Source organism: Protopterus annectens, chromosome 15.part0 (genome assembly GCF_019279795.1).
Source record: "Protopterus annectens isolate FY-2018-M chromosome 15.part0, PAN1.0, whole genome shotgun sequence".
Taxonomy (NCBI): Eukaryota; Metazoa; Chordata; order Ceratodontiformes; family Protopteridae; genus Protopterus; species Protopterus annectens.
Window position 1 is genome coordinate 132,702,366 of NC_056749.1, and position 26,751 is coordinate 132,729,116.

Here is a 26,751-nt window from a genome sequence, read left to right on the forward strand (position 1 = left end):
TTTTCCCAGCACCACTTTTGTCCACTGGGTTGGAACTAGCAGTTTTATCTCCTTTAAACAACCAACTTTATATGTAGCTAATCTCTTCCTTAAATGAAAAATAGCTTTTTTTTTTTTCAAATAACTTTTTTTCCTTTGGCAATTTGTCCAGGTAAAACTTTTAAACGTTTGTTTTCTGCTTTTGGATTTACTACAGCATATACATAAAACTCTTCAGGCATGTTTTCTTTCATAAGAAGTTGCATTGTGATCAGTTAAAATCAAGTTTGTTTCTTCACACCAAATGTCTTTAGAAGGCAATAGCTGAGGCACTAGTTTGTTTTAATTTTTTTTTTTGTAAAACTTGCATTTTAATTTCTGTGGAAGAAGTTATTTGGTGTATAAAAATGTCTTTCTTGAGAGTATTAATGTGTGGGGTTATTGCTCGTGTTTGTTTTTTAATTTCCAATTCATCTTCTAACATCCATTAACATCCACAGAGTTTCCTCACTAAAAGAATACAGGGCATAAGTAATAAGTTCTATGCAGACCGCCTCAAGGTCCTATGGCTTTTGAGGGTAGGCCTTTGCCTGGCATACACGGCATTTTCAGACCCCACTCTGATGGACCTCCTGCATATTCACAAAACAAACAATACTAGAATTACCCATTCTAAAGACTTAAACCTTGCCTGTGATATAAATAGGACCTGCTGGAGAGATAGGTATGTATCCCGGAGACTACCCCGAATATGGAACAGGCTCCCCATCCATGTGAAGCAAAGCTCCTCCCTAATACACTTCAAGTGTAACTTGGACAACTGGATGGGAAACCGGAAATTCATCCCTGGATTGGCACCTATGTCTCTGATTCAAAAATGTAACCTGTAAATGGTTCATGTCCCAGGCCCATGCTGACACTTATCAAGGGTATCAGAACTCATCAGAGATTTGGGATGCATGGCTAGACTTAAAAAGACTCTTGTGGTCGTTAGCCTAGTAAACACCTATGAGCCTATATCTTTAGGGTTTTTCCTTTACGCCGGATTTCTTTGTGAATGCGTGATGGCATCCAAGGCTTCCAGTGGGCCTTTGTGATGTATATGCAACACCTCCATATAAATAACATGATTGACTGCCCCCTTGAAGACGAGCACTGTCATTTGATCCCCAGTCTACAGTAATGATTCTGTTGCAAATAGTGGACCCCAGACAAATGCACCCCACTACTGCCCTTTAAGAGTGGTGAGCAGGCCAAGTTTCCTTATTCCTGTTCTCTCCAGGGCAGTGCTAACTTTATCAGGCACCAGAGGCCCTAACTGAACTTGAGTTGTCTGGGTTTATAGTCAGGGATTTATCTCTGTAGACCTATAGAACTTGTTTTCTGGAAGAGCTTCTAGAATATAATTGGTAATGACATTGTTCTACCTGTAGTTCATTTCTGTAAATAAAACGAAAATTTTTGCAGACATAACCTTTTGCTAGCTGCTGCTTTTCTGCCAGAGTATTTTTTTTCTACAAATTAGTAAGTTTTACTAACATATTACTTGTTGCAAAATCACTGCCCTAGAACACATTTATTTAGTATCAACTTGTTTGTAAAACACTTCAGTGTAGGTGTTATAGTAACTGAATAATTCAGAATGCTATTCATGTTCCTTCACTGCTGTGTTGACTGACATCTGCTGACAAAGCCACATCAGGCTGACTTGCCAGTCCAAAGTATCTGAGGACTGCAGGACACTACTCAGCACAGGAGTCATAATTCAAGCCAGTTCATTGTTATGTTAAGCCTTCAACTTTGTCCCATACAGGTGGTTGATAGGAACAATGCAGAGGGTGAGAATAGGATTAAGTCTGAATTAAGTCTGAAGAAGTTGTCCTACATTTAGACAAGAGTCATGTAAAATTTCAAACTCATCAGTTCCTATTCCCTGTTGTACTATTCCTAAATCATTATTCCCGTATAAAATTCAGTGCCAGTGCAATGTGTGCGCCACTGATAATTCAAAGATTTTGGATGTTCCTTTTTTCTCAATTGTTTTGTACCCTTGAGTTTGTATATGCAAGTCAGAGGATGTGGAGAGAGAAGCCCCTATGACATGGGAGATTCCTTCTGTAAAAATAACTATTTTATATTTATTTTTCTAGCTGAAGCTTCATTTGATTTGTTTCTTTGAGTCTGAAAAGTTATGAAAAGTTCCATGTAGATTAGTGTTGTAAATACAGAGAAGCAGACAAACAAACAAACAATGCTTGCATGCGTGAGATGGGGGGGGGGGGGGTGTATCTTGATACAGAGAAGAAAACCGTCCTCCAGGTAACAGCCAGCTACTTATATGTTTTTCTTAGTACATTTTGAGCACCTAAGGCTATTTTAAAAAAATAAAGGGGTTTGGCCAGTAAGTCATTTCTGTAACTGAAAAGATAACCTTCAGGAAGGGTGGTCCCTCTGGCCCCGTCTGTGCCTTGATGACTCTTCTGCAGGGCTCAGTCTCAAGAAGTATATCCATCTCTTTGTCCAGATCCAAAGATTTATAATGAGCAGCAGCTGGTGGCTGGAGGAGAACATAAGAGTGCCACATGAAGGAGGCCAGAGACACAAAGCAGTTATGGTGAAACCTACATGTATGCCATGCAGATTGCTTTGCAGAACTGCAGATTACTGGGTATCTGGTAAAGTCTCACCATTTTAATGTTGGGTTCGTATAAAACATGCCTGCAAGATACAGTATTTGTTATTAGTGCCAGGCATCATTTTTCAAGTATTTTTCTTATTGGTATCATCAAATAGAAAATCCAACTCGCTATCTTTTAACTTTTCTTTTATTTTCTTTTAGTCGATTTTGGAGTAAGTGCCCAGTTGGATAGAACTATTGGAAGAAGAAATACTTTCATTGGCACACCGTACTGGATGGCTCCTGAAGTTATAGCGTGTGATGAGAATGCAGATTCAACATATGATTATAGAGTGAGTACCAAGTTTTGCAAGAAAAAACTTTCAGGAGGAGCTTGTAGCATGTCATGTCAAATAAACACAAATAGGCAGAATTGTAAAGCCTATTTAACATGAAAGTCTTGTTGTGTCCCTATATTCTGTGCAGTTTTGTATTATCCATCTTATGCCATTGCAAAGTAATGTTGTATCCAGTAATTTGTATAAGTTAGGATGGTGTTTTTCATCCATCCATATATCTAGCTGTGAACACATCTGTGTAAGATCCTAGTAGGCAAGAGTAAGCTGTACTATTGTCCTGTACTTTCCCTGTGCATAGAATTACACTGTAGATCTGTCTAAATTGGAACAAGTTTTCACATCAGGGTAACTGGTTAACTTCCCACCCATGATTCCCCAACCACCCCTCATGGCATTACATTTATAGGACCTGTTCTCCACCTGTGACTCCAGCTCCTTCCCACCCCTCTTAAAGGCATATACATTTATACCCTGAGTACTAGAATAGATGAAATTTCTGAACAGTCAGTCTGCATTAAGCGGTTTAACCTTTTTCCTCTTATATTTACTAATTAACCACAGTGATCAAAACTTACCTATCCACCTCACTCAGCTATCTACTCCTAACCCCCTACATTCATACCCCAGTGTTCTGTCTCGTCTTTTTATGACCTATCTTTGTACATAGCTACATACCCATGCATCTCTTAAATATTACTGCATCCTTTCTCTTGTAGTTGTATCACCTTGCAAGTTATTATACATCACTCGGTATTGCACACGTCTCCCACTATGTGCTCCACCTCTAACCATTCAAATCACCCCATTTCACCACTGATTGCTTCCAGTCTATACAAAGACTCACCCAATTTTTAATTCACATTCAAATTACTAAACTTCACAAGTACCACACCAAACAAAAAACTAACTTCTAAAGTTAAACCAAAACAAGCTTATCAGACATATCCATTTTTCTCTTTCTTATCACTCTGGGAATATTCATCCCAGCTCTGGAACCTCCTTCCATCCAGACTCCTCAGTAGCCTCCAAAATTAATTCCAAGCCAAACCTCCCTTCCTGCTCAGCCCACCCATCTCCTTCCAAAACAGGGACCACACCACCATAACCAAAAGCATCAAAACCCAACCCATCTATCTCAAACTCACCCAAACAGCTTAAATTCAGTTCCGTCAATAGTCGTAGCATGCATAATGAAAATCTCAGAACTCCATGTTTGGATCTCACACAATATACCAGATAGTCTTGCCATAAAACATGAAACATGGCTAAAATCCCATATACTTGACTCTGAAATATCAGTCCCTGATTATAATATCATCAAGACTGATAGAACTTAAAGCAAAAAAGGTGGTGGAGAAGCTTTACTTTACTGTACCATGACTATCTTAAAATCCTATCCTGCAATAAACCTATTCTCAAATTCCCCAGTGCTGAACTTGTCTCCCATCTTAAACTAAATAACCATAAGCAACTATGTATTATAGTACTCCATAATCTCCCAGCTAATAATTCTACAACCCTGGAAAACACCCAGAACTAAATCTTGTATACAGTATCTAGTGAAAAGGTAATCCTAGGTGACATTAATTTCAGTTGGCAGATTATCTCCACAAAATATCCATCAACTAACTTAAACCTGTTTGGATTGGCTCAACTTATTTCCTTCCACACACTTTATAACTATCCCCAAAAAAGTGACTCAGTTCTCGACTGGATATTGGTAACAAATTTCACTAAGTAAGTCTCCAGTGGGATCCTGCTTGTTTCCCTCAGTGATGACCCCCTTGTATATGCAAACAGACTTCAGTACCCATCATGTCAAACAACACTTTCTTAGAACTTCTTATAACCTCACTAATTTTAACCCTGATACATTTAACAGAATTCTAAGCTCCATTATCTGGTCTGTCGCTCGTCCAGTCAGGATAAAAATAATCGAGTCTTTGTGGGTTCTGTTCAAGCAGCTTTATGTACAAACATATCAGAATTGAGGCTTAATAACTTTAACTTAGATAAACTTATAAACAAACTTGATATTACACTCATACATTCTCACTCTCTGGCTGCACTCTCAAAATGGCAGTGAAGCTAGCACGCGCTTGCTATTTATATTCAGGTGCCGACCTTGAAATGCTTCTTAAAAGTACTACACACACACACACACACACACACACACACACACACACACACACACACACACACACACACACACACACACACACACACACACACACTTCTACATCCTCCCTCTTTGAGAAATCAGTTATGCAATATTGAAGAAATTTAATTGACTGGCAATCAATACAAATAATTCTTTGTTTTGCAGTTATACAGAACTAAATACATATAGACAATTATGTCCTGGTTGCTGTGTATTTCACACTAGGTCTGGAAGTATGACAGAATCGTGTGACATAGAAATTAGAATCAGGTCCAGCAACTGGTACTGTCTCTGCTGAATGTTCAACCCTAGAGACATCAGCAACATCATCAAGAATGGAAGTAGAAGTCAAGACACGTTCTGCAACAGGATCATTGTCTGGATTGCTCTGAGATCCAGAGTCGAGTCTGTATCACAGGAACAATGCTGCGGTATCGATTCTGGTACAGGAAGAAGTCTGCAATTTCTCCAGTACTCCACAACCTCAGATTCTTCGAAGTAGGATCTTGGCTCGGTACATATAACTGTTACTTGACCAATCCAGTCGAAACCTTTCGCCGTTTGTATCCTCACTGTCTTTCCTTCTTTCAATGGATGAAGAAATCTGCTCGATTTATCATAACTGGACTTAGGGAAAGAACGCTTTCTGAATAATTGGGCTCTAATTGTCCTGTTGTTCTTAGCTTTAGGAATCAATAAATTGGAACTAATAGACAATGTTGCCCTGGTTTGCCTGGATATAGACGTCTTTGAGCAGGTGAGCCAAGTATATCATCACAGGGTATATTTCTGAGATTGAGTAAATTCAAAAAGACATTGGTATTATCACACTTTAATGTCTCAAGTAATTGCTTTGCACTCTGTACTGCACGTTCAGCTAGTCCATTTGACTGTGGATATTCTGGATTACTGTACTAGTAACATGTACAAAGTCCCATTCTTTTGCAAATTTCTGAAACAACTGACTAGTAAATTGAGTACCATTGTCAGAAATAACTCTCTGTGGACTACCATGGACTGAGAAATGACGTTTCAACTTGGTGATAACAGCAGTGGACATTAGATTAGGCATTAAATCAATGTCAAACCAGTTTGAATAACAGTCTATCAACACTAAGTAATGCTGATGGTTCCACTCGAATATATCGGTGGTTGCTGTTGACCAAGGTAGTTAAGGAACTTGACTTAGCTGAAGTGGTTCTTTTTGCAAATGCAGTATAGTACTATTGCATACTGAACAAGAAGAAAGTACTTTATCAATGTCTTTTACTAGAGAAGGCCAAAATACTAGTTATCTCATCCTTTTGGTAGATTTGGAACTTGGGGTGACCACGATGCAAAATCTGGATATATTCATATTGTAAGGAAGCTATCTTCCATCAACATTTCATCTCTGTAAGGAAAATAAGTTTGCACTTCAGGTGGTACTCTAGAGTGCTTTGACATTCATTCAGCATTAATGTGGTTGAGCTTTTGCAAAATTGGATCAGTCTTTGTATGATCTCTCAGCTCATTAAGTCTTGTGGTAGAAAAATTACGCGTTCCATGATGTCAAAGTCAAAATTCTCTGCATGAAGCTGTTCCGCTGTATTTCTGGGCGATCTGGATAAGGTATCAGCCAGATAAAGAAGTTTGCCTTTTGTATAGACCATTTTGAAGTTGTACTTTTGCAATTTGAGTATCGTTATTTGTAATCTTGCTGGAGCTGAATGCATAGGCTTCTTTAGAATAGTAACTAGAGGTTGGTGATCAGTTTCAGTCTGAATAGCTTGACCATAGATATAATCATGAAACTTTGAACATGCAAATACTATTGCCAAAAGTTCTTTCTCAATTTAAGCATACTGCATGTCAGTTTGGGTAGCATAGGCTACTGGTCTGGCTTCTTGAAGAATAACTGCGCCAAGACCAAATTTTGAAGCATCACAGGAAAGAGTTACTGGTTTATTGACATCATTGTGTCTTAATGTAGGTGGGGTGGCAGTTTTCTGCTTAAAGTCTTCAAATGCTCTCTTCTGCTGTTCCACCCAAGACCATATAACATTTTTCCATGTCAGCTCTCTCAAAGGTGCTGTCAACTCACTGAAGTCTGATATAAACTTGCCTGAATGGTTGACCATACCAAGAAAACATTGTAGAGCCTGAACATTATCAGGTGCTAACATCTTAAGAATGGCTTCTCGCAAACCAGTGCTAGTGAACAAATGACCTCCATATGTAACTTCTGGTAGTCTGAATTTGCACTTCAAAGGATTGAGCTTTAAGTTCACTTCAAGTTCTCTGTCTAGAACTTTTGTAAGATTTCTGTTATGCTCTGCGTCACCATTGCCTCCAACCAATAAATCATCTACTATTATGGCACAAGGATAACCTGAAAAAATTTGCTCCATTGCACACTGAAAGACTTCACTTGCAGAAAGTATTCCAAATGGCATTCTGAGGAATCTATATCTGCCAAATGGGGTACTGGAAGTAGTCAGTAAAGGGGATTTGCCATCAAGCCTCACTTGTCAAAATGAACTTTGTGCATCTAAGACAGAAAAAACAGTGGCATTTGGTGTTAGGGCTGCAACTTCCTCAACTGTACGCATTGGATGATGTGGTCTGTTTAATGCTTTGTTCTGATCTCTAGGGTCAACACATATTCTGATTTCGTCTGAGCCTTTTGTGTGGCTTGCTACCATGGACGACACTCATTTAGTTGGTTCTGTAACTGGACAAATTACACCTTGCTGCACCATTTTATCCAGCTGAGCTTTAACTTTATTCTGCATAGGTATTTGAACTTTTCTTGCTGATTTGACCACTGGACTGACCTCTGGGTCTATCTTCATAGAATACACAACTGGAAGTTTTCCCAACTTGTCATCGAAAACATCAGCATACTTTAAGAAAATAACTTCAGTAAAATTGGAACTAGGATATGTGCTTATATGATGAACTTCTTTGGTAAAATAAAGCAAACTCACTCTTGAACTGAGACCCAGTAATGACTGCAGAGGTCTTCGGACTACATAGAATAACAAGCTGTAACAGTTCCTTGCCAAATAACCTGAAAGCACTACCGAGCCTTTGGTATGAATTTCTTCACCTCCATAAGCAACAAGCTTTGCACTACTAGCCACATTGAGTTGTTCAGTAGTTCTCACCGTAGCAAATGTTCCGCTGACATAACATTACACTTTCAGCCAGTGTCTGCTTTAATCTCTATGGTTTTACCATTGATCTGGACATTACAAAACACTTCATTCTTTGCCAGTAAATTTACTGCGTCAACCTTTTAACCAATTACTGATCAACCATTTCACCAATTACTGATACACAATCTACAAAGAAAGTAGAATTGCAGCTCTCTATATGATCAACTTGCTTTTTAAGTGACCCTTCTTTGTAACTGTGCGAGGTTTACTTGATTTTCAAAACTTTTGAAAATGGTTACATTTTTTTACACTTGTGGCATTGCTGACCAAATGCTAAGCATTTTTCTCTTTTAGACTCATAAGTGGCACCACAATTGTGACAGTTAACAACAAAGCTGGATTTGGGTTTTGCTGACTCACCCTTGTACTGTACTGAGGATGTCCTTTTCTTAGAACTTGTTGGAAAACTACAGGACCTCCCAGTAAAACCTGCAGGGTATGTCGCTGCCATGTGCTTAGGACTGCTTTGGCTAGCCACGTGTTGCATGCTGTCTACATTTGCTGTGGAGCTTGCTGAAACCATGATCTTTTCACTTGTGTACCGTTCTGTAACTTCATGGATTTGACAAATCTCAGTAGCTTTGCTCAGCGTTAAATCACTGTCACAAAGCAAAAGCTTTCTCACTGCAGCACTATTAATACCCCACACAAGCCTGTCCTTTATTAACTCATCTTTAAGTCACCAAACTGATGCGTTTTAGCTTTGTTTCTCAAGTCAGTCATATAAGCTGCAAACTTTTCCCCTGGTTTTTAATCTCTCATGTAAAACAAATGCCTCTCTAATGTAATATTTGTCTGGGGGTTACACATTTCCCTGAATTTGCGGTTCAAACACTCTAGGTCTTCCCTTGATTCAGCCTGTACAAGAATATGATGGTTTTCACCTTCTCCGTCATATACTGCTGGTGCATACACAAATGAGCGCTCTCTTTCAATAGCCTCTGACCCAGCTAGGTTAAGAAAATGAATGCCCTGATGCATGCATCTTTATCAGAATAAGCTGCTTATATAAAAATTCCTTACTCTTGCTTAAAAATTCCCCAATTCTCTGCACTATTCTGATCAAACATCAATGGTTATGGTTTTCGAAATCCATCTGCTATATTAACACATACCAGTGAATGCTTTTGCAAGTATGCACGGACACACATACATATACATATGCCAGTATTTGTAACTATGCCCAATAGCACAACAAGCCTCTGAATAACTGAACTTTGTGAAATAAGTCTCTCAGGCACTGCAGTACTGTTAAAATCACTGTACTTTAAGAAATCACTTCTTATCAGTGTAAGAAGCATTTCAAAATAACTGCACTGTGTGAATAAACTGGGCGGAAGAAGCTTAGAGTAAGAAACATTTCAAAGAAACTGCACTTTGCAAATAACTGGTAAACAGCACAATGAAACTTTCCCAAAATGGTGGTACTTTGGTAAATAACTCTTTACAGTGCAAGAAACACTCTGTAATGGTGGCACTTTGTGAATAGACACACCCAGCACAAGAAACTTTTCGAAATGGCTGTATGTTGACTGTAAATGCGAAATAGTAGTCCTGCCAGAATATAGTACTTTGCCAAAAAACATGCAGTCGCCTTGCTTTATTTATGCTTAATGTGCCCTTTTTTTGCCCTTAATATTTGTTTTGCTCATTTAATCTTTTTCCATGCCCATTATACGTTTCTTGTGCTCATTTTACTGTAAACATGCCTATTTTGCTTTAAACATGCTCATTTTGCAATTCCGATGTAATTCTGAACCCCTTTTGTGTTTTTCTGATAATCAGAAGTAAAAAGTAGAAAATCAGGTACTTGTGCGAGAAGTGGTTCAACACAAACAATAAAAAGCAAATCCAAATGCAACTGAATGCCCAAATATTCAATTAGATTCGAGACAGGTCCAATGTAAGTCCAAGTAGTTTATTATATTCCAACAAACAAGACAGGACAAGATAAGCGCTTTCACTAGAGTTTAGCTTCCTCAGATCTTTACGTTGTCTGGTGTAGATCCATCCCTTATATAATATGATCATTAATTACCAATCAAATTAATTACCGGTACTTAAACAATTATATGGGATGGAGAAGGTAGTGCATTAGAAACATTTAAAAGTTAAAATATCATAAAAAATGTCATAAAAAATCATCGTCATCAAAATTCAAACATGAGACATGGTTCACATATCATAGAAATCAACATCTCTGACTTTTAAAAAGAAACGTGCCTTTATATATGGCATGAGCCTTCAATTATAGCAATAATACATTCCATCATGTTTTAAGGGTACATAATCTATTCAGGCCAGGAAATACTAAAAAATACCTTGAAAAAGGATTTTACCACACAGGATCGTCTTTGAATTTTAACTACAAAACTCTTACATAAAGCATGGATTCTGTAACTACATAAACACAAGTAAAGATATAAAATTGAATAATGTTACGAAAACACATATAAAATGCTGTATGGGGAATTGCAACACCCAGAGAGTAGTCTATCTCGCTACTTGCACATCCTGTCCAGCTTACTACATTGGCAAAACTGAAAGGAAGTTTAAAACCAGGATATATGAACATTTATACAAGATTAAAAAGAAAGACACGAATAACGCCTTGAGTAGACACACTTGTGAGAAAGGAAACAATCATAGCTTCAGGTTTGCCATTATTGACCAAATTAGTATAGGTAGTAGTGAAGGAAACTGGAAGAACAGACTTTCAGCATTGGAAAGTAGATGGCAGATCCTATGTGACGCAACAACATATCCTGGATTAAATGATTTTATAAGTATAAAACCCTTTCTACAGTTAAATATGTGAATACTTTTTATACCAACTCCTTAGGTTATTATTTCAACATAACCTGGTATTTTTTAAGTCACCTGGCACTTTTAGTATTTTTGGCATTCTCAATATCCTGTGAACTAATGTTATTTCAACACATTTTGGAAGTGAGGTTGTACTATTATCATTTTTATATACCAATATTTTTATACACCAATTTTTATACACCAATATTATATATTCATATACATATATTTACGTAATTCTTTATTTTTATACACATATTTATGTATTTATAATTATATATTGATTTATTTATATATTTATATATTTACACACTAATATATTTATATATTTATATATTTATTTAATATTTATACATTATTTATTAACAACTACTATTTATTAAGTTGTATAAATTTTGTATTTATCGATTCATATGTCGGTACATATAAAAATAATAAAAAAAAAAAATAATAACATTATGCTATCTATTTAGCTATTTATTTAGCAATACAACTAAGCACTTTTCATAAAAGTACAGGTTTTAACATTCCAACATTTTAAACATATTTTAATACACTTATCACATCTTGCCCCCCATCTAGTTCAACGGGTCACTCATATCCCCCTTTTTTCTAGGAATCCTATTTATCTGCACTTCAATCTCTCTCTTTTTTTCCTAGGACCCCTTTTAATCTGTACTTAGATATTTTCCACCTACATTTTTCACTATTTACACACTAGTTATTTATACCTACATGGTATATTCCCTGATGTGGGCCAAAATTTTAGGAGTATATGCAGATCGACAACTCTTATATATATCTTAACCTTTCAACCTTTATGTTGTTCTATTACATATAAAATGTATAGTATGGATTGTTTTTAATGTTTTTATTTTATTTTAGTTTTAATTTTATTATTTTTATGAATTAAATAGAACCAGGGTTTAGACTTAGTACATTTAATGTACAAACTCGTATTGAAGGATGTATTATGAACTAATTTTGAACTTGTTTACTTTGGAGTATAGTTCTTTAAGGAACAATAAGGGGTCGTGTGACCTGTGGCGCCAAAATTTGTTTAAATAAGGCTGTTTCTATTGTAAATATGGTTCTGAGGAAGTCTGTTATGTAGCAGACGAAAGCGCTTAACCACTCGTTTTGTGCTCTTTGTTACTTTTATGTACGGAATAAAGTGAAGTTTCTAATTCTTTGGTTGTCCGAGCTTTGTGGAGACGTGGTGCTGACGACATCATCGGATTACTGTTTTATTAAAAGAAAAGCCCTTACTTGAATTATCCTTTGTGAGGAGGGGTTACCCACTATGTGGAAAGTAGTTTTTGTATTAAGCCTTTTGGAATGCTTCTGTCCACCAGTTTGCTCATAGTTATGGTTTGTGAATGTGAAACAGGTTTTATGAATTTGGCTGGAATTCCATCTGACCCTGCAGTGCTGGAAGATGTGGATTTGGAAAGAAGTGATCTGCTTGTAATAAGTTTTTCAAAATTTCTGAATGATTAACAGTCTACCAGTGGAATTTCAAGGAGTCACTAAAGGGGAAAAAGTGAAAAAAAAGGCTTCTTAATTTCTTTTTCAAGTCATAGCTTTACTGCCATGATTAAAATAAGCTGAAGAAACAGGTGCATGGACAAAGATTATACAGCATCTAGTGCCTTAACTTTGCAAACTTTTCATGGAAGTCGAAACTCACATTGAACTTGATTACACTTTATGGATATCAGGCCATTCATTCACTTAGAAACATTTAAGATCTGGAAAATAGATACAGTATTAATGCATTCTTGTGAGGCTTTACATTAGGTACCCTAGTCCCATATCCTACCAATGTAGAATCCCCATTTTTGGATGCAGATGTTAGCTGTTGCACATGCCTCAGACGGAGTTACTGAGCTGTCCAAGCTGGATGTCAAATTGCAGGAACCCACAAAAGCTGTCCAAGCATCATGAATTTGGGATTGTAGTTATCAGATAACATGAAGATCCCTATGAATAATAGGAAAAGTGCCTTTTGATTAAATTATGTCCCATGCCCCAGAGATAATGCCTTCCTTCTGGAAAAGTACAGTGACTGAGGCTGAAGTATCCACCCTTCTGATGCGTCAGCTGGTTTCGGAGTGTACGAGATTTGCTTTGAAATGTCTCGCAGCCTGACATAGAATTAACCCTCCATCCCTGCTTTTTCTGTGTCATTAATATCTTGTCCTCCAAAAATGAGGAAGGAACCTCCACTGTATAATTCTTTGGAATTTGGTCAGCATGGAAAACATTGGCTTATTCTACCGAGAACTATTCTCCAATGGGCTATGACTGAAATGATGATGAGCAGACCATTTACTCAGTTTTGGCATTGAAAGATGTATCATTTGGAGATAACATGAACCTCCTGCAGAGTACTTTGATAGGCTTCATGGAGGTTTCACCATTCTCCAGATGTTCTAGAGCAGTTGTGGTCTGGACTCCCAGCTGCTACCAGCTCCTAAGAAATGTGACACATGTTTATAGAATACAAAAGGAATGTAAATAGTTTGCTAAACACATAATGGCTAACCCAGAGTTAGTTCACTTTAGGATCCACAAGGTTCTAAACTGATGCCAGGTCTGAATATGTGTTGAAATGACAAGTAACCTAGACAGTTTTAAATTGTTTAACAAATTAAATATAATGTATCATTTAGTGTACAAGTTACCAGATATTGAAATAGTCAAACTGTGAAATGCAGGTCGAATATGGTTGATTCCTAAGCAGAAGTAACCAGGACTCTAATCAGAAGATATGTCTGGGTCAGACTGCAACCTCTTCCAAAAGACTAAAGCAGCCTTTAGATTTACCCCTGAATAAGGAACTGATTTGGCTCATCCTCACAAGAGATGATTAAAAGGTGTTAAACAGTTTCTGCTCAGTTTTGAAATGGATGATTGAAAAAGTCTGGCCAGAATGCAGACATGGACAGAGCATTCCGGATAGTGGCATTGAGAAGCAGGCATAGAGCAGTGGCAAGGGAAGTCTGTAACCCTTGGGGAAGGTTGAAAATACCTACCCAAGACTCCTCTAGCCATTGTTATCTATGCCCCCTGCTCCCTCCCCTTTCATCGTTTATCCCCTACCCACCTAATGACAGTCAGGCTGTCTCACTTAAGAAAGAACCGGTTCAAACTGACCTTTAACAGATGAGTGGGGGAAGTGCCTTCATTTCTTTTTGATAAATTTATTACACCTCTGTGCCACAGAGATAATGCCATCCATTAGCAAAGTTGGTCTAGTGCCCAAGGATCAGCCATCCACCATTATGCTGATGCCTCAACTAATTTCTGAATGTCGGAAATTTGCTGAAAAGTTGCATAAAGCCTGATAGAGGCTTTACCTTCTGAATAGGCATCTCTGGGTGTGTTTGGGGTACTCCCATTCTAAACTGATGAAGAAACCTTCACTTTCTGATGCGTTGCTGTCTGAGCTGAAAGGAGCTTATTTTATCCATATCTCATCTTGTCTCTAGTGGGACCATGCACATCTAGCTTTGTATCAAAATAAGTGACTGCATGTGGGACAGAGGAAAAAAGTCCATAAAGAGGAGAAGGAACAGGGAACTTTCTCTAGACTTTTCCTGGTCCTGAAAAGGACAAGACTTGGAGGCCAATCCTGGGCCTTTCCAGACTTAACAAATTCCTCAAGATAACCATATTCACCTTGTAGTGCCTGTTAATGTGGGTGACTCTCATGGTCTGGTAACCCTTGTCTTAAAGGATGTCTGCTTGCACATACCTGTCCACAAAGGTGGAGAGGAACCACTTCCCAGTTTATTCAGCTCCTATTAAACATGTCTGTATCATCACATCTGTCCACCAGGTACCTATTGTGTTTTTCTTTTTTTTTTTTTTTTCGTTTTGAGGACAAACATTAACCATGTTTACTCCTACTTGGATGACTGCCTGATTTCAGTCCTCATAACCTGAGGGAATGAAATGATCCTTATCTTTTTCCTTGACCATGAATTACCTAACCAACCTGTGCTTCTTTTCAAACCTCCCAGCGTTGAATTTGCTGTTGGAAAGGATGAATGTTTTCCTGGAATCCCTTCTGGTTGTGGAGCAGAGTCAACATCTTTTACTTAAAGAAAGGTCCCAGCAACTAAAAACACCCCTTTGTAGACTTTGTAAAAAAAATTCCATATAACAGCCAGGGAGATGTTCCTAGTCATGGTTCAGATGTAAGCATCAGTCTTGATAATGCTCTTAACTAAGATATGCATAAGAAAATGAGAAAGATCCAGTGATAGCTCAGAAATCTTTGGCAGCAGAGTTACCCTTCCTTGTTGCCAAGGATTCACCAAAGATAAGAACAGACATATTTAGAATCTTAATGGTGGGTGCAGTCTGTCATCAGCAGTTTGCTTTTCTCTAGTAAAGTGCTGAGAAGAGTCCTGTACTGTTTTTGCTGCCCCGTAGGCTGTTAATGCAGGACAAGGTAACCATGTTTCCCCAAAATGTAAACAGCCTGAGACTGGCTGAATGGTTCCCATCATATGGATTCCTTTCAAGGGTAGACTTTCCAAGGAAATATTGAAGACTGAGCAGTAGAACTTTGGAAAATGTTTTCCTTCTAGTTCATATCTAGAGGCATTGTCCTTTCAGTGTAGTGAGTGGTAGGTTCTTTACTATTTAACAGAACTTCTGGCAAGGGACCTGACGTACCCTTCTGTTAAGGTTTATCTTTCACTCATTGCAGCACATCCTTCCTTCTACCAACTTTTATGTTCTGACTGTTTTGTCAGGCAGTTTTTGAATGAGCTGCTATACTGAAAGCTTGCTAAGAGGCCACTAGCCTTTCAGTGTGATATGAACCTCATTATTGAGAGTGTGATTTTTTTTTTTTTTTTAAATCTGAGTCGCATGCCTCCATGGCATTGACGTTTTTGTCCTGGAAAACAATTCTAGTGTCAATATAAACTGTCACAGGGGTGTCAGAATTAGGGCAGACCTTAGGACTAACTCTTTCTTTATACTGAAAGTGGTCCCTGAGTTGGCCATTGAGGTAATCCAGTTACCTAATTTTTTCCTAACTCTCATAGTAAAGTGGAAGGGACTGTGAACCTATTGCCTATCCACAGGCATCACATGTTACAATGGCAGATCCAGACATAAGTCAAACAGGCACCCACTTTTAGCTCTTCATCTAGGCAAGGCAGGTAAACTGTTTTCCAAGCAGACACTTTATGGCCAGCCAACATCCAGAAAAAAGGAGGTCATTGTCCCACTGTACTCATCCCTCATTAGACCCATTATAGAATACAATACCCTGTTTGGTATGTACCTCTCAAGACATCTGCAACAATTGGAAAGGCCTCCCTAAAAGAATCACAGGCCTAAAGCAGATGCCCTATGCTGACCGTCTTAAAAAAAAAAAAAAAAAACTCCAGCTATACTCTGTCGCATATCATCTACTCGGAGGCTATCTCTGCTTAACATACAAGGCCATGTCAAACCCAGAGCTGTTGGACATGCTACACTTAAAGAAATCCCAATCCCTCAGAGCCACATGCTCAATGGATCTAAACCTTGTCATCACAATGAACAAAACATACTGGAGGGATAGGTTCCTGACCCTGAGACTCCTCAGACTCTGGAATAGACTGCCCATACATATCAAGCAGAGCGCCTCTTTGGCCCTCTTCAAAAGGAACCTTGATGATTGGATGGGAGATAGGAAATTCACCCTGGGGATCACGTCAGTCGCCCTGCTAGACAGAGGTCCAGGGAAGTAAATACTGTGGGAAGAAATGTCCAAGGAATTGTTATGGCTAGGCTTGTATAGGCCCTAGGGCCGATAGCCTAGTACCAACCTATGAACCTATGATTCCATCAAAAAGTATGTGGGAGCTGTGGTCATCATGGTTGCCTTAATCAAGAATGTTTCTGTTCAGAGAATGTGTATAGCATCAATTTGGGCATTTCTGAATTCTATCGTTAAACACTGCAAGCTGGATATGCATTACAAAATCAGGACGAGTTTTACCTCTGCAGTTCTGAAAGGCATGCTGTAGTTTCTTCCTTACGTGGTTTCCACAGTTGTGCTTGGATACTTTTCCCATAGATAACAGAATTAGACTGCAGCAGTGATCCCTAATATGAACATAGTTGTGTATATACACTCACCATAACAATAGAAAATCAAGTCGGAGAGCTGTCTGACTCCCCCCCCCCCCCCCCCCCATCCCTCCGGGTATTTTTTCCCCAGGGACTGGAGGTCTCAAGTATTCCATAATACCTTTATTGATTCCCGTATCTACTCTCTCCTCATTTTCTTTACAGGGGCTTTGGTAATTTCTGCACTAGTGCAAGTAGACAGGTGCACTATGGGCTGTATAGTCCATGTAGGTGCTCTTCCCTCTGCAACCCAGTTAACTGCAAGGCTGCTGCATGTTGCAGTAAGTAGATGTGAAAAAGTGAATCCATCTGTCAGCATTTTCACTAGGAACCCTTTTGTGCAAACATGGTAGAACTAAGCAACTGACTCTTAGTTAAAATTAAATGCAAACACTGAAATGAGGAGGCTGTGAGCTTATTTAGTGAGCTATGGCTCTAGTGTTTTACAGTTGTGATTTTCTGTAAGATATTAGGAAAGATGTGTGCAATGTGTTAAGCTGTTTTTAATGGATTAAGCAGTTTGTCCCACACTTATCCATTGTTTCCATATCCTTTGCTTCCAGTGCTGCTGTTAATAAGTACTCATCTGAATGCATGGTATTTTTTGACTTGCTCCTGGATGTAGCTATGAAGAATTCATATTTGTATCAGTAAGCTGCACAGAAACTCAAAGTATTAAACTGTTGCTGATATAAACATTGCTGACATCATGTGCTTTTTTTACTGTCTGTACCACAGATGCTCTGATGTGTGTGTCCTTATGTTATAAACAAGTTATAAGGACCTTATGGTATAAACATGTTATAAGGTCCTTATGTTATAAACAAAAGGAGCTAGCTCAGACTGCTTGAGGGCACAGACTCCACATTTCCATTGAAAAAGGGGCCTTTGTGCAAATGGATCCACAAAGTCATCACACAAAGTAAATGAAAAAAGCAGTACAAGACATGTTAGTAAAACAAGTGTCCTTGTCTGTCTCTTTTCTTCTTTTTGTTTCTCTCTCATTCGCTGTTGATTCCACGTGACACTGCGGTTTCTCCATTGCATGCAGCCAGATTTCCTGGAAAGATGAAAGGAAGAGCCATGGCCAGTTTTTGCTTGCTGTTTTTGGATCTTGTTAATGCACATCTTGTTGTGTCTTCAGTTTTGTATCATGCAATGTTTAAGAACAGCTTGAATTGGTTCCAGATGGCAACATGGTGGGCTTGTAGCAGCAATCCCAAACATATCTTTCCAGTTTCTGTGCTCAAAGATGGCTTCTGCTTTCATTCATCTTTGGCACAGACTATTTTTACATGTTTTTCATTTGTAGAACAAGAAAGGTACATTGTAGTAACTGCTGTTCTTAACAGGGTTTCAAAAGGAAGTGATACTGAAGTTCAAATCATAGTGCTACTGAAAGCAGAAGTTGGCTTCTAAAAGCAAATGCCTGTCTGTTACTTAGCATGCTTTTCTTTTTAGACAGATATAATTTGATTTTTATAGTCTTTGCCTTACTTAAATGTGAAAATAAAACAGAATGTTTATCATGCCATGGTTTCATAGGAGGTTACTAGGCTAATGACCTTGGGGCCTTAACCAACCTAGCCATGTAATACCCTTGTTCCCCTTTTGACCCTCAGGGTGAATTTGTGGTCTCACATCCAGTTGTCAAGGTTGCGCTTAATTAGGGTCATTGAGGATCTCAACTTCACATGAAGTTGGAGTTTATTCCAGAGGAGTGGCAATCTTTGGGAGCCATATCTGTCTCTCCAACATGTTCTATTTGTCACAGGCTAGGTTTAGATCCCTGGAGCAAGTGAGTCTTGTCCCATTTGATTTGTGGACATGCAACATTTCCATTAGGGTAGGGTCAGAGATTGCTTTGCAGGCCATGCACAGGTTGCCTCTCAGCAGCCTATAGGATACAGCGTACAGAGACAGGGCCTTCAGTCTTTCCATGTAGGTCATGTTTTGGAGGCCCTTCATTTTCTTGGTTGGAAACCTGTATGGTCTTTCCAGTTGTTGCAGGCGTCTGGTGAGGTATGTGCAAAAGGGAGCATTGTACTCAATTAGTGGTCTAATGAGGGTCGAGAATAGAGGTGATAGTGTTGGACGCAATGCAGTTATGTATGAGATGCACAATCTAGAAGGCTTTCCTTACCACTGTAGAGAAATGGTGATTGAAGTTTTAATTGCTGTTAACCTGTGTTGCCAAGTCTCTCACCACTGTGTTCCAGGTTACAGGGATAATGTCTATAATGTAATTTGAAGGGGTCACTTATTTGCCAAAGGGGAGAATGATGCACTTTTTTGCATTTAGTTTTAGGCTGTGACTCTGGCACCAATAATTAGTCTACATTAGCCCCTTTTGTAATATGTTAACATCATTGGGGGCCTCAATGATTACACCTAGTTTGCAGTCATATGTGAACTTGGTAAGCCACAGGGCATCTACTTTTGCTTGGGCATCCAAGAAGTAGATTCCAAATAATACACGGCCCAGCACAGATCCCTGTGGTACACCACTGGTGGAGGAGGAATCCCCAACTTTGACAGTGTGAGTTCTGTTGTTGGTGAGCCAGTTTGCTTACCCATCTGGTGACATACAGGTTAATTCTCAGATGGGAGAGTTTCTCAGTGATATCTGAGTGGGGGATTGTGTTGGAGGCCTTGGCTAAGTCAAGATAGCTGGTACGTACTGCTTTGACCTCATCCAGGGCTTTTTTTGACATTCTCAAAGAAGTCCACCAGGTTTAATAAACAATACCTGCCCTTAACAAAGCCAGACTGGTTCAGGTCAAGCGTTTGTAAAGGTTGTCTGTGTCCTTGTTGATAAGGTCCATGATGATTCTTTCCCTGGCCTTGAAGATAAGGCTGGTTAGGCTTGTAGGTCTGTAGTTCCCAGGGTCACCTGTTGGGACCCCCTTTATGTAAGGGGATTACTGTTGTTGTACTCCACTCTGCTGGAACAAAGCCAGAGCTCAGGCTGTGGTTGAAGGGAGTGCCAAGTGGTTCCACTAGATCTTGTTTTAGATTGTTTGGTAAGCAGCCTGGGATGTTACCTGGTCCCATGGAGGCTTTGTTTTTGGTTTGGAGAGGGCAGATATTACCAGTTCGTTAAGATGCTAGGTAGTGGACTGGTGAACAGGGATGTTTTGGGCTGTGTCTGTTGGGGATGGGTGAAAATTGCACCAAATCCGTCGGCCAGCAGGTTGACAATTTCTTTGCGTTCAGTGTGAGCAGTACTGTCCACAGTCATTTTGACACATAGCTGGGCATTCCCTTTACAATTTCAGACATGGCTATAGAAAGCCATATGATTGTCTTTAGCTAGAGATGCTAATTTAGCCTTGTAACTGGCATAAGAGGACTGTACAAAATATCTAATTTGCTTGTTCAAGCTGTGGAGAATATTCTTCCTCTGGTGAGTAAGTACCCTCTTGTTTTTTGGATAACAGTTTCTTCCTTTTATTATATAACCTATTTATACTTGTGGTCCACCAGGGTGGCCTCTTTTTTCGGGAAGACCTGGTTTTGATCCTGACAGGTACAGCCAAGTCTATACAGTTGTTTAAATGTTTATACAAGGCATTTTCTTACTCCTCTGCATAGGAGTCATTGTTGGTTGTGTTAGCAGGGAGTTTGAAACTTTTTACACCCTCACTTGGTAAACTAAAGATGTTAAGTTGTCAATCTCGCCTTCATTCTTGCTTGATGGGTTCGGAGCCGATCCTCGGCTCCGACTCGGCACTTGCTAAGCTCGAGAGTCACTTTTACCAGCTCGAGGCAGCCCCATATCCCATGATGCAAGGCGGTAAGTACCTAGATCTCATTTGCCGCTTCGCTGATGAGGTCCTCCTTTTGCCAGCTCCTGGTAAGTGATTTAGATATTACTGTTTTTGCCCCTTTTTCATCTTAAAACTTTATTTTTAACGTTTTTAGTTAGATTAAGTCCCTTTCTGACTAGAAAATCCCTCACTCCTTTATATTTTTAGTCAGGCCTTCTCCCCTCCCATCCCCCCCCCCCCCTTGTTAGGGTGTGTGTGTGTGTGTGTGAGAGAGGTCAGTTATCTGATTATTTTTGGGATAACTTGGGACTGTGTTGTGTGTGTGTTTTTGCAACCATGTCCAAGGAAAGGGTCACAGGCTTTAAGAAGTGTGACTCGTGCTGTCAGAAGATGTCTCTGACAGACGGTCACACTTCTTGCTTATACTGCCTGGGACCTCTCCACCTGCAGGACTCCTGTGCAATTTGTCATTCCTTTAGCCAGAGAGTCCTGCAGGAGAGGAGAAACAAATTGATTTTGAGGGGCCTACTTAAACCGGAGGGCTCTCCGGCTAAGTCGGCTCCGAGTAAGACTTCCAAGTCTTCCAAGGCCCAGGCTTCTGTGTCCAAGCCTGCGGCCTCGGTTCCGACTCTTTCAGAGTCGAGATCGGCTCCGACTGGAGCCGATCCTGGTTTGCACAAACCCTCAGCACCGATGGCTATCGGTGCCGATACTAGTTCGGTCACATCGGTGTCGGCTCCGATTGGTTTCGACCACCATGTGGCTCAGGCTTCGGTGTCGGCGCCGACCGGCTCCGACACCCTTACCTTTATGTCTGTATCGGCTCCGGCCGGAGCCGATGCATCGAGACCTTCTGCCGGTGCCGAAAAGTTATTGGCTCCGACGGCATCCATGGTTTCGTCGGCTCCGATGGTTCCTTCGAGGAAGAGGTCCAGGTCCCCTTCATTGGAACCGATACTCTCGGCTCCGGCCTCTCCTCTCCTCTCGGAACGGAGCCATCGGAGCTGATCATCTAGGTCATCCAGGCTTTCTGACCATGATTTAGAGAGGGTGGTCAGTAGATTATTAAAATCACAGGCACTGGCCCAGATGCTACATAGTCCGTCTCAACAGACGACTATCAGTCCACACCCCTTGCAGTTCCTCCTTTGACTCTACCTCAGAGTTTGGAGCTGGAGTCTTCAGGAATAGTTTCTGCTATGGCTGAGGGACAGATACCCCCCCCTTCTGCTCCCTCAGCCTCTACTCTTATCTCCTCTTCGAGACCTTCCTTAGAGGGATTCTGTGGTCGGGCTTCCCTGGTCTCCTCCGAGGGGGTGAGTGGCATCGGACCCTTGTCCGACCCCACTCTTCCCCTTGGAGCCTCGGCCTTGGTGAGCTCGGCCCCGAGATCTGCCTCAGAGCCTTCCCTTTCAGTGGGCCCTGGAGTTCCTGTTTCTTCGGAATGGGTTCTCTCGGACCTCCCTGGGAGGGGAGCCTTCGAGGTGATGAAGAGTGTGCTGGCCACTGGACTCAGCCAGCAGTCTGTTCCCTTAGCTCCTCCCTCACGGTGCCTGTCGATATCTCTGCCATCTCTCTTGCTCCCGGACCCAGAGATCCTCCGCCTCAGGTTTCCCACTGGGAAGAACCCCCTCTTCCGAGGATTCTCCTGATCAGTCAGGGGATCCTCCGCGCAAGAGGACCTGTAAGAGGAAACACGTAGACTCCCCCCGAGTCTATCACTTCAGATACCGACTTAGATGAGTCGGAGGGATCCCCAAGATCCCCCTCTGAGGATGTCTCCTTTTCAGACATCCTAGAACTCCTTAAACAGAGGGGAAACTGGCCCTCCAATAATCCCTCTGAGGATGAGTCGGTATACCTGGAGGCGTTTGGATCTCGGCCCTCCACCTCCTGGGTGTCTCCGCCTTTCGACCCCCTTATTCAGGTTTTTGCTCGAAAGGCTTGGTCTGCTCCTGACTCTGTAGAGCCAGTTCCTAGGAGGCCGTCTAAATTTATTACTGCCCCTTCGGACAAGCAATTCCTTACGAAAGGTGTCCCTGCTGATGCCATGGTGGTGGCGGCTGCCACTAAAAAGGAACTTGCAGATCCTTCCGTACCTGTCCATCCTCCTAATAAGGACTCTAGGACCATGGATAGGTATGGTAAGCGGATGTTCTCTTCAGCGACCTTTGCTTTGCGCTCGCTGAGCTACTTATGTCACTTCACCAGACTCCAAAGGGATATCCTTAAGGAGCTAGGTGAAGTAGTACAGGATCCCACAGCTGCAGGGGCTCAAGAGAAAATTGCTTCACAGCTAGGAACCCTTAATTCTATTGCTAACTCCTCCATGCGACTGATATCATATGCAGCAGATGGAGCGAGTAGGGCCGCAGGTACAGGTGTGGCTCTTAGACGCCAAGCCTGGATGCGGCTCTGTAATTTTGCAGATCCCTTTAAGGCGTCCTTCACAAACTCTCCCTTTGATGGATCAGCTTTGTTTGGCCCTCAAGTGAAGGAAACATTGACCAGGTGTGAGCAGGACGGCAAGACTCTTTCTGCCGTAGGGGTCCATTTTTCCACCCCTTCTAGACCTTACCCTAAAGGACAGAAGGGTGGCAAAATGTGGTTCCATAAATCCCAAGGAGTCACGCCGGATTCACGTGGTCAGTTTACCCCTAGAGGCAGAGGGGGTAACAATAACAGACACCGCTCTAGAGGCAGAGGGGGTCCACAAAACCAGGGAAGCAGAGAGCCTCTCTCTGACAAGCCCTTTCAGCATCCCTGAGATGTTGCCCGACTGTCCATCCTTGGAGGCAGTCGGGGGAAGACTATCGCTGTACCCAGAAGCCTGGCTTTCCCTAACTCAAGACAGATGGGTACAGTCGATCATATCCGAGGGTTACAAAATTCCTTTCGAGGAAACTCCCTTCTCTCACTCAAATTCCCTTCCAGATGTACCACCCGGTCTAAGGGAAATTGCAGAGTTAGAAGTATTAAAACTTCTACAAAAAAGAGCCATTCAGCCAGTTACAACAGACCATTCAGAGCCCGGAATCTACTCAAGGTTCTTTTGGTCCCCAAAAAGACAGGAGACTGGAGACCAATATTGGATCTCAGCAGACTCAACAAGTCTGTGAGAAAGACAAGATTCCGAATGGTCACACTTCAGTCAATTCTGCCCTTCTTACAGAAGGACAACTGGATGTGCTCAATAGATCTTCAGGATGCGTACTATCACATAAAATTCACAGACGCCCAGAAGGTTTCTCCGCTTCGGCTGGGGTCCAGTCATTTCAATTCAGAGCCCTGCCCTTTGGTCTCACTACAGCCCCCAGAGTGTTCACCAAATGTATGGCAGTGGTCACGGCTCACCTGAGACATCAAGGATTCCAGGTGTTTCCGTATCTTGACGACTGGCTCCTTTCAGCCACCACCAGGCATCAGCTTCTTCAAGCCAGGGATTACACAATAAATCTTTGCACTCAATTGGGCATCTCGATCAACTACGGAAAATCCTCCTTATTGCCCTGCCAGTCTATTACTTTCATAGGCGCAAACTTAAACACTGTTCAGATGTCAGCTACCCTCACAGACCAAAGAATCTCAGATATACAAAGTCATGTGAGAATCATCCTAGCCAGCAAGAAAGTACAAGCCAGAATGGTTCTAAAGGTGTTGGGCCTCATGGCTGCGGCCATTACCCTTCTTCCCCTGGCCCGCTTCTATATGCGCCTTCTTCAGTGGATGTTGTTCACTCAGTGGTCTTACCAACAACTTCCAATGCGTCATCAAATACTGGTGAAACAGATTTGCAAGAATCATCTTTCTTGGTGGATTACTTCTCCCCAGATTCACCAAGGCAAGACCCTTTGTACCCCCAGCCCCGGTAGCCACTGTCACTACGGATGCCTCCCTGATCGGGTGGGGGGGGCATTATCAGGGCAGGATGGTTCATGGGACGTGGCAACCGTTCGAATACCACCTGCACATAAATGTCCTAGAGATGAGAGCAGTGCTTTTAACGTTGCAAGCCCTCAACGACTTTCTTCCCTTGGGAACAATTGCAGTCCACACAGACAACATGTCTGTAGTATGGTATATCAACAAACAGGGCGGAACCAAGTCCTACCCCTTGTGTCGAGAAGCGCTCAGACTTTGGCAATGGGCGATCTCCTCTCATCGGTTTCTGGTAGCAACGCATATCCCTGGAAAAACCAACATTTTAGCGGACAGATTGAGCAGAGCTATTCTCATGCCTCACGAGTGGTCTCTCAAACAATCTATAGTGGAGGAGATTTTTCTAGAATGGGGCCGCCCATGTTGCGATCTTTTTGCTACTCCCCAAAACAGCAAATGCCCAGACTTCTTCTCTCTCTTCCCGCTGCCAGGCCATCCCCCCAGAGATGCTCTGACCTAGGATTGGCCCCAGGGACTTCTTTATGCCTTTCCTCCCTTCCCTCTGATTCCACAAGTAATCCAGAAAGCCACCGTTTTGAGAGCCAAAATGATTCTCATTGCCCCTTATTGGCCTCGACAAATTTGGTTTCCGTTCCTCCATCGTCACCTTTTGGTGCAGCCATGGCATCTGGACCCAGTGCCAGACCTTCTGATTCACCAATCGGGTCAGCTGCACCGGTCTATCCCTTCTCTCAACCTCACAGCATGGTTGCTCCACTTCCTTCCTTAGCCAGGCTTCCTATGATCTCTAATCCTGTTAGAGACATCATAGTAGCTTCCTTAAAATCCTCTACTAGGAGGATTTATACTAGCAAATGGAAACGTTTTTCTTATTGGGCAAAAGCCAAAAATATTGATCCCTTTACTGCTCCAGTACATGCAGTTTTGGATTTCTTAGCGGAAATCTTTCACGCGGGCTCCTCTTCTTCCACGGTCAAAGTTCAGTTGGCTGCTATCTCGAACTTTCATGTCGGGTTCGCAGATCACAACATTATGTCCCACAGGCTTTGTAGAGCCTTCTTGAAAGGAATTTTTCTCCTGAAACCTCCAATCAGGAGTCCTCCTCCTCAATGGGACCAAATTTAGTGCTGACATCCTTGATTCTTCCTCCCTTCGAGCCAGCTGTTTCATGTTCCCTGAAATTTCTTTCATGGAAAACTTTATTCCTGGTTGCTATTACATCGGCTAGGAGGGTGTCTGAACTTCATGCTCTATCTGTTCACCCCCCCCTATTTAGTCTTCCACAAAGACAGAGTATCATTAAGAACTAATCCAACCTTTTTACCTAAGGTCGCCTCAAAGACTAATTTGAATCAGGCTATTGATCTTCCTGTATTTTTCCCAAACTATTCAAACAGATCGGAACAAAAATTACATTATCTTGATGTCCACCGCCAACTCAGATATTATTTGGACAGAACAAAACAATTCAGGAAATCCAATCAGCTCTTTGTTTCTTATGCTGATAACAAGAAAGGCCTTCCTGTCTCAAAAGTGACCTTATCTAGATGGCTTTCTTCTGTCATCTCTGAAATTTATCAGCTCAGGGGAAAACAGCTGTGCTCGAAACCTAAAGCGCATTCAACCAGAAGTTTAGCCACTTCCACAGCTTTTCAAGCTAGACTTCCATTAGACACTATTTGTGCAGCAGCCACTTGGGCCACTCCTCATACATTTGTTTCCCATTACAAATTGGATTTGGCCTCCAGGGACAGAGCCAGTTTTGGCTCTACAGTTCTCAAGAGTCTGTTCCATTGAGCCACCAAGGATAGAGGTG

General features: G+C 41.2%; 1 protein-coding gene across 1 annotated transcript in view; it reads left to right on the forward strand.

The window, feature by feature from the left end:
* The window catches only part of NRK (Nik related kinase), a 2,110,367-nt gene that overhangs the window by 829,954 nt on the left and 1,253,662 nt on the right, over positions 1-26,751 (forward strand). Inside the window, exon 7 of the mRNA XM_044057244.1 lies at positions 2,819-2,949. Within this exon, the coding sequence (XP_043913179.1) occupies positions 2,819-2,949 (131 nt within the window). The remainder of the gene's footprint in view (positions 1-2,818; positions 2,950-26,751) is intronic.